The sequence below is a fragment of the Drosophila santomea genome, chromosome 3L (assembly GCF_016746245.2).
Source record: "Drosophila santomea strain STO CAGO 1482 chromosome 3L, Prin_Dsan_1.1, whole genome shotgun sequence".
NCBI classification, from domain to species: domain Eukaryota; kingdom Metazoa; phylum Arthropoda; class Insecta; order Diptera; family Drosophilidae; genus Drosophila; species Drosophila santomea.
Genome location: NC_053018.2, coordinates 12757763 through 12766810, shown reverse-complemented (window position 1 = coordinate 12766810; position 9048 = coordinate 12757763). Strand labels below are relative to the sequence as shown.

General features: G+C 42.2%; 1 protein-coding gene across 1 annotated transcript; it reads left to right on the top strand.

Annotated features, from left to right (window-relative positions):
• The first annotated feature begins 1279 nt into the window (after nucleotides 1-1279).
• Nucleotides 1280-9001, top strand: LOC120448754. The gene is made up of 8 exons (XM_039630938.1): nucleotides 1280-1345; nucleotides 2423-2425; nucleotides 5359-5448; nucleotides 5554-5559; nucleotides 6184-6256; nucleotides 6509-6598; nucleotides 8033-8059; nucleotides 8120-9001. Exons 1-8 carry the CDS (start codon nucleotides 1307-1309, stop codon nucleotides 8797-8799), a joined length of 1008 nt encoding a protein of 335 aa, XP_039486872.1. The 5' UTR covers nucleotides 1280-1306; the 3' UTR covers nucleotides 8800-9001.
• The last annotated feature ends 47 nt before the right edge of the window (nucleotides 9002-9048 follow it).

Below are 9048 nucleotides of genomic sequence, written 5' to 3'. Positions count from 1 at the left end.
ATAAGATCAGCGATTTCTCGCAGTGCTGCCCTTTTCGCTGAGTGCACTAATTAGAGACACTCTCGGAGATGCCAATAAGTAGTCCCCGCGGCAGTGGTGGCCACTGGAGAGTGGCCGGTGGACAGTGGCCAGTGGTCATTGGCCAGGAAAGAGCAGCTGCCAGAGCGGTGGACGCATCATTAATAATTCCGAGGGAGCGGCTAAGTCAGCCGCACGCATAATAACCACGATTAAAGCAAACAAGGCTCATTGTCGGTTAAATGACAAGTTTTGACAACTTGTGAAACGACAAGTGGCCAGCGATCGGCCCACGGACCAGTGACCAGTGACCAGTGGCCAAATTGAGCAGGGACTACGGTACGGAAACGGGAGGGGGAAACCCAGTTAAATTAATAATCCGCATAATTGGAGAACTTAACTGGCGGGCGCAAGAGAAAGAGAAAGGACATGGTGACGACAAAAAGAGCGTTATTTGCTTTGCGCTTAATATATCATTTAGATTGTTTGCCGCAGATAAAAACGCTGTGAAGACTTTGGCTGTCATTATAATTCTTGTTTTATTTTATCGCGCCGGGTGATTATTGTTGTTCGCTTGTAAGGATTGTTAACTATTCTGTGAGTATCATAGACTCACTGAATGGCGTGGCAATTAGACCTAGTTGTCGATTTGGTCAGCACCACCGGTATTGATTATCATGCATTTATGACTCGCCGGGCATAAATCGAAAATAATTGTTTCCATTTCACAATTATGTCCCACAAGACTGGTGGATTGGCTTTCAAGCACTCTGGGAACTCGCACACCTTTCGCATATGATATCCTAACTAGATAGCATGATTGTAGTCTTAAATGCCAGGGGTCAAATTATTTTTCCAACTGATTTTAATCTATTAATACCGATATCGTGATTTATATTAATTCTGGGTCAATGCTGGTAGAGCAATTAAGGGGAAATTGTGGTTTACTAAAGGTAAAATTGTTATTGGAGTACAAATTTAATAATATGTATAGCATAGAGTGCGCATCATATTACAGACAAAAAAAAGAAGCTTATAGGATAGCATAAATATCTTCAATCAATTAAATTCTTATAGGATAGCATTAATATCTTCAATCATTCCAAGGTTAAATTCTTGTAGGATATCATTAATATCTTCAATCAATCTAAAGTTAAATTCTTTAAGTTTTCCAGTTGTACATTTGTATGTCTAATATTAATATCTACACTGTATTAATATCTACACCTAACATCTTTTTTAATTACCATTTCCATGCTAATGCTTTCTTTTTCGGTCACTTACAACCATGTACCAACATTCCCCGATCGGAAATACAAAACAGGGCGTAAGTATGAACATGACCACTCTGCTGCGTAACTAGCTCGGAAAAACAAACACAAATTAAACTCTCATTAATGAGAGCAGCTTGCCAGCCTAGGAAAACATGACTTTGTTGCTCATTATTTCAAGATTGCCGAGCTCTTGACAGTCGAAAAGTGGAGCGAGTGCACCTTTAATGATAAATTAATTTGCGAGTAATCTGCAGAGCAGTCTTTGCTGCCCACCGATCGGTCTGGGATCTGTGATCCCAAGTGCAATTACGCCAAGGAGCTGCGAGTCTTAATTATAACCAGAGCTGGCCATGTTAAACATGACAGTTTTCGTGTCCTGGCGATTCATCAAAGTGACAGCTTCTGGGTTACAGCGGTCATCGTTTTGCGGGCTCCGTCAAGCGATACTCTCATGCCCATACCCATACCCATACCCATACCCATACCCATTCCAAAAACCCATTTTCATAGCCATTCCCGTCTTATCAACGCTATATCGAATTTCGATCAAAACGCCTCCGGGCGACGGAACGTTGGAAAAACAGGCGCTCGACTTTTGGCGCTAAACGAACATCCGCACATCAAAGTCACTTTGCCACCATGCCCCTCCTGCACTTGGCTGCACTTCATCATCCGCCTGGCCCGCATCGGAATTCCAGTTGCGACGACCCTCATTATCATACATAGTTGGCACCATTGCCACCATTAGGGCTTTTTGGCACAGGATCTCTCGCACAGGAGCAAGGACACTCGCTGGCTGGTATGACTAGCTGCCGTTTTCGTCCTCGGCATATTCGCGATATCCATCTGCCAGAAAAATGAAATGAGGGGCTGTAATTGCCGTTGAAGCTGCCTCCTGGATGTGTTATTAACTTGTTAAGCGAAAATGGCACATATAATGGCCACTTGTCGGTCTTATCCAAATCCTGCCCAGAGGATCCTTGCCTCTTCTTTTTTTGCTGCTGTGTGGGGAAGTTTAATTTGTGTCAGTTTTTTTGAGTGGTTTTGTGCGCCTTATCGTGACCTTAATTTTATTAATTATGCTATCTGTTTTTTTATTTCATATGCCCATTGGATGTTGCGGATTCCAGTATGTAAGTATTACTATGTATTTTCAATGAGCTTTTACTTAAAAATTTAATCGATCAACTTGCAAATTAAATGCTAGTATAAACTTGTGACGAGTATAAACTCATCTTACATAAATCTAACAATATTTCATATCCTAAAATTTTAGAAAATAGTTTTAAGCTAGGGATCTAAACAATTTAAACTCAGTTTAAAAATGGATTAAAATTAAATAATTGATTTTAAATCTTTCTGTATATAAGACATTCTGAAACAGATTGGAATGTTGAAGATTTTGCTGTATAAAGTTAAATATCTAGAATAAGGGAAATATTTTGAATAAGTCAGTCGTGAGATATAGCAACAGAGCCTTGGAAAATGCTGTCCTCAGCCACCTTGAATAGTCCTTAGGAGCACTTCCCAAACCAAATGCTGTGTGAGATATGCGCAAACATCCTTTTATGATCATGAAGCAATAACGGATCAGCAAACACGGTTAAATGTCGCACGACCTAGGTATTGGAATCTCGGCTGCTGGAATTTCTGGCCACTTGGGTATGCGTATGCCATGGGATGCGAAGCGAGGGCAGGAAGGATTCCGCATCCGAATCCGCATCAGAAACTGAAACTGAATCCACGACGACAAGCTGAGGATCGGAGGATGGCGGTGGAGGATTCCGAGGATTTGGTGGATCCGGAGGCGAGGCAAATCGCTCTGTTTGCTTGCGGTGTGCCAATACAATGCCACAGCGGAACGAGACACAAGAATTTATGGCATTTCACTTTCAAAGACACAAAATTCCTGTCCCTTGCCACCATTAATGGAATGGACAATAAATTTAAACGTGCAGACGGACAACGTGCCATATGTAAAAAGGCTCAGACACTGTAGCGGCAACTTCCCCAAATGGCTAAAATCGCTCCCCAAGCCCGCCAAACTGCGCGTGAGACGATTTGTAAGCCCGGCCCAAAAACCGGTCGCCACAAAACCTTTCAGCATCTGCCATCCAGTCGGCTAACAAGGCGATAATCCACGGACAATGCCAACTTCGATGCGAATCTCGGCCCTTTTATAATTAAACGCAGGCGGGGAAAGATGACAGCGGCTTGGTTATAAATTCTATGTTCTAATTATTGAGGGAACTTAAGAAAATATCTGCAGAAAAATAAGGAGTAGGTCAATAGTCATAAAAAAATATCTTATATTTTAAAAGTATCTACCATTTTAATTAGTAATTAAAGTATCAGTTGATTATTAAAGTAATAGGTTTTAAATCTAGTTTGTCAGAAAGAAACAGAAGAAACATTTGAAATGATATTCTGTCAAAAATAGTGCCACAATATTTGCTTCAATATTTGACTTAAAAACATATTTTATATCGAATAGCAATCATCCCAGTAGAAATCAATCAAGATAGCAACAAATGCGCTGATTGCTTTATTGTTTTCCCTGAGCCAACTCGGTTTTTGCCACCATGTCGTATCGTTTGAGAATTTAATTCCCCTTATCTAATGTGCTAAAAAATGCGCTAATTGAATAGAGACGAGTCGCAGTATCACTGTAACCAAATTATACCCACATTCCACCGCTCGCGTTGCCCCCAGTTCCTCCCACCTTCTCCCAGAGATTACCAGATGCCCAGCACCGCTGCCCAGTTTGCGATTCCCAACTGGCAGCTCCTGGCCGTGATCATTGGTTGTGGTCGAAAGACAATGGACGAGATTAAATGCCAGGCTGGGCAGATTAAGATGCATCGACAGCAATAACTACGTCAGCGGCGGGAGCTGGGAGTTGGAGATGGAGATGGAGCTGGATGTGGATGTGGAGCTTCTTAAACGGGAGACACGAAACAAATTTCCCTTGAAAAGAATTACATACCACCGATCGCCTGGATCGGCCAGACTATGGGAATTGACTGAAGCTCTGAAACTCTATTTGTTCGCAGCGATCTTGGGCCGTTCCGTTTGCGATCTTCCGATCTTTCGATCTTCGGATCTTCGGATCTTCGCCGTTTGTCGCCGTCCAGCAAAACCCAGAATGTCCAGAAAGTCAGGAAAGTGACCGTCTTCATTGTCAACACATGGAGGCTACATACGTGGGCTGCAGTGCGGCGGCAAACAATTCTATAGAAAATCAGACATGCACCGCCGCGCGCCGATGGAAATGCACTGGTGGTGGCGGGATCTGGCCAAGATCTGCCGTCCAAGATGCTCCAGCTCCCAGTTTCAGCTTCAGCTCCAACGTCCAGCTTCAGTTCCGTCCAGCCAACAAATGGCTTATCGCAGTCGGGCGAATCGTTTTGCCATACTAAATTATTATGTTAACATGAAAATAATTGAGGCAACAGGCATTCGGCGGTGGCTGGCCAATTTATTTATATCGCGGAATCTCGGATACGGCAGCTGGGTCAAGTCCTCAACCTCATCCTCGTCCTCGACTTGTACTCGTATCCTCGAGTTCGGCGGTCCAGGGGCCAATTGATGGCGGTACAAATAGTTCCAGAAGTGGGGCATCTGCCTCGCGATTGGAACAGCGACAGCCGTTCACATGGCGTGTTTACAATTAATCCCTCAACAAATATCTGTGAAAACTCGAAAATAGATGCTTACATCATTAAATTAGATGGTTTTCAATGGCTTAGAACAAGCTGACATCAGCTACCTAATTACAAATGATAAGTTACCAGAATTAGAGATATGAAGATAAGCTGCCACAATTTCTATTTAAATTGAATATTAGTTTAAAATTATAATTCAAACAATTTGTTATGTAATGCGTCTAATTATTCATATTTATAAAATAATAAGACAGTACTAAATGTTTCTAATATATAAAATACTTTGACAATGTCACTTCACTAATGATTTAGCTTGGTTTTTGCTTCGCTGCCTCTGCACTATTAAAAATTTAAAAAATTCCCCCAGATAGACATACTAATCCCAGACTAATTCCTTTCAGACCGCTTTGCACTGGGCAGCCAAGCACGGAAACGAAGATGTGGTTAAGCTAATTGCCGGCACCTACAAGGCGGATGTGAATGCCAGAACGGTAAGCGATTTATCTGAGCTGCAGACGTGTAAACTTCAAGATATTAAAATGCCCTTTTCATTCCATGTGATCGCCTGCGCCAACTGTTCGTCAACTTCACTGCAGAACGGGGTGAGTGTGAGATTTGTACATACCATACAAACATACAATCTATTGGGGCAATTTTTTAATAATACTCGTATACGAGAAGCGACTTATTGGCTTGTCCCAGTCGCGCGTGAATCTGCGTCACATGTCACCGAATCGCGGAGAAACATACATAACCCTTTCCCGCAGGAATTCTGCATTTTGGATAGAGCCGAGCCGGCTGTGACAAATCATGACGAGCATATCCAATTGGGCCTCACCAGCCTGTCACCTCCAAGCGAACGCAATCCTTTGCCCAATTCTGGCCCATTCGAGTTTACAAAATTTTAAATTGAACGCTCCTTTGTTCCGGCGAAATTAAACGCACTCAATTGTATTCAAAATGTCACATCCAAATTTGAAACAAAGTGAATTGTCAATCACAATCCGCAGCATTCGAAACGCCTCTTGCCAAAAACAAAAAACAAACCCCAAAGTGGCAAAACACGCATTTTAGAATTCACATGGGAATTTAGAGCGATTTAACTCTTTTAACAAATTGATTTTTAGTTCCAATAAAATTATAAGTTACTAGAATAAGTACTTAATGAACTATTTACTTGCATTTATTCATATACTATTATTGTTATTTATTTTACTTTTGTTCAGGGGTACACGCCTCTGCATTTGGCCACCCAGTTTGGTAGAGATAACATCTTCGAACTACTCTGGAATGTGTACAGTAAGTATTAACACTATTATTACTAAAATTAAAATGCGAAAAATATTTAAACAAAAGTCGAAAGTAAATATCTAATATTTACTTTTCACTGTTTGTTATATTGCTTTAAAATAATAGTTAAGTAGATTATTTGTTCTAAACGAAATAGAGGTTTGCTTATTTATATGCCATTTTTGGGCTTTAAAATCCCTGTATTTATTTAAAATATTCGAAATAAGCTGATATGAATTCTTCTTTGTGTCAATCCTGCAGAGGCCAATCGGGACATCATGGACTGGAGCGGCAACAAGCCACTGGACTACAGTCGCCAGCGATCGAGTGTCTCGGCCTCGACCTGCAGCAGTGAGTATGAAAAGTATTTCCTCGGTGCGGATGTGAACAGCAACTTCCGCACGTTGGGATTCATTGAGAGTAGTCAGATCACCGGCGGCACACTGGGCAGTGCACTAACCCGGGGCAAGAAGCGGGCCCAGAATCGGTTTGCCACCATCAGCGGTGGTTCGCTTGGCGGCGGCGGTGTGGTATCCCGCACCCAGTCGATGACGGTCGGTCGGCGCTCCAAGAAGACGCCGGCACAACCGCTGCCGGGTAACTTTAAGTCCTTCACCGAGGACAGCGATCTGTTGCCCTGCGAAATGGAGGGGCAGCCGGTGCCGACCCGTGGCGCCACCACGCGTCGCAAGGAGAGCTTTCTCCGCAAGACCTTTCGAGCCACCGCGGGTGGCAGCCGTCGACCGTTGGCCAAAGATGTGTTTACTAACCCACCGGAGCACGGTTAATTGGTACACTGGCTTGTCCTCAAATCTGTAACCTGTACTTACACTTCCAAAATTGCGCTAATGTATATATAGTTACAGCAATTGGTTGGGGCTGAACTAAAATTATATTTTCTATACTTTTACACTGTATGTACATGATCTGGGGTCTACCTATGAGATGTCGTAATGTCACTAAACTTCACTAGCTTTTAAGTACCAAAGCATGGCCTTATTATAATGTATATTTTACCAAGGTGTATTAACCTACTATAAGTAATCACACTTTTATGTACATATTTATAAATAATCGCATGTTTGTCGGAAGGAAAAACAATAAAACACTGGCGCCTTTAAAACTAAAGTATTAATTTATAGATAAGTCCTATAAACCTAAAAAAAAACTTAACAATGAGAATGCGCCTTGCGAAATAATAATATTTACACTCGTTTGCAAACATTGTTGCCCATCATCAACAAACTTACTGAAAAGTAGAGTATACAAATCCCAAATCGAGCTAGTAATTAATGTAAAATGGGAACCTATCTATCTATCTATTTCCAATTTTGCTGCATGTAGAGATTCAAGCGATGCGATTCAGCGGCGGACTCAACGGAACCTGGAGGCAGGTTGAGATTTAACGATCTTGAGTATTTCAAACCCATGTTGATTTTATGCGATGTTCAATTTATTTGCTAACTTAATTTTGAATTTGCCACATTTGCTTTTATATTTCGCCTATATATATATTGGTTTCTGTACGTTGGTAGCTTTAAATCTTATATTTTAGTTATATTTTGCTAGCATTTGAGTTGCATATCCCGTTTGCGTTGCTAAGTTGGTAAGTTTTCTTTCTATTATTTGCCATGTTTATACTCATCGCCTGCATTATTTTATAATTGTTTCCAAAAGTCCGCTAACCTCAGGCACTTTCTTCAGTTAATGCACGTTCATTTGATATAATCACTGTTAAAAATGAATAAATAGTAATCCATTTGATTTCTTCTTTCTACTTTGCAGAAATCAAGGCTCGCAAAAAGCATGCAAGTAAGTCATTTATAGACGCAAATTAAATTGTATGATTAAGTTGCTATTTTTCCATTGCAGTCGAAAAAGATTTGGGCTTCCTACGGATTGGTTCACTGAATGTCCGGGTAAAGAAGACCACCGAGGCGTTCAGCAATTTCTTGGGAGTGGGCAACGGCAGTGGGGTGGCTCCGACGGGCTATGGCAATGGCGGGGGAGCGGGAACGGGAGCAGCAAGTCGCCATCACCCTCGAACTCACCGAGCCCCTCATCAGCGTCATCATCACCACGTTGGTACGACACGGAGTCGCAATCCGAATCAGAGGGCAGCGATGACCACACCCTACGCAACGAACGGCGGCCTTCCGTCGAGGGCGAGCGTTCCCAATAACCGCAACATCTACGACGGGGTGCACAAGTCTTGGGGATCGGCGGACAACATACCACATCGATCGGAGGAACTCATGCCGCCGCCCAAGACGGTCGACTATATCAGCAAGCGGAACAAGTCTTCGAAGCGTTCGTCCTATGCATCGAATACCACCGATTCGCCACGTGATTCCATCTGCTCCTCGAACTCCAGTTCGAATCTGAATGGCGGATATAGCAGCATGCCCACGACGCCGAATCAGTTGCGTGCTCCTAAGGGCATCGCCGCATCATTCGCCGTGGATTCCGACTCGGACTCCGCCTGCGGCTTCGACTCCAGCTGGTCGGTCAATTGTCGCGGATCCTCGAGCAGCAATCCGTCGCAATCCTAATTACCTGAATATCGTTGTTAGCCCAGCCTGAATGTCTACATACCACACAACATTGTGTTTAACATTGACCATGTAATCATGAAAGTATTTGTTTTTCACTTAACTAAAAAGTATGTTTTAAGTATTGACTTTAAAGTTTACATTTTCTTGTGTTTTTAAAAGTATATATCTAAAGAATCTAACATTTGTTATTTCCTATTTTGTACCCTTTTTCTAGGGACTTATAATATATCATATAATATGTGTATT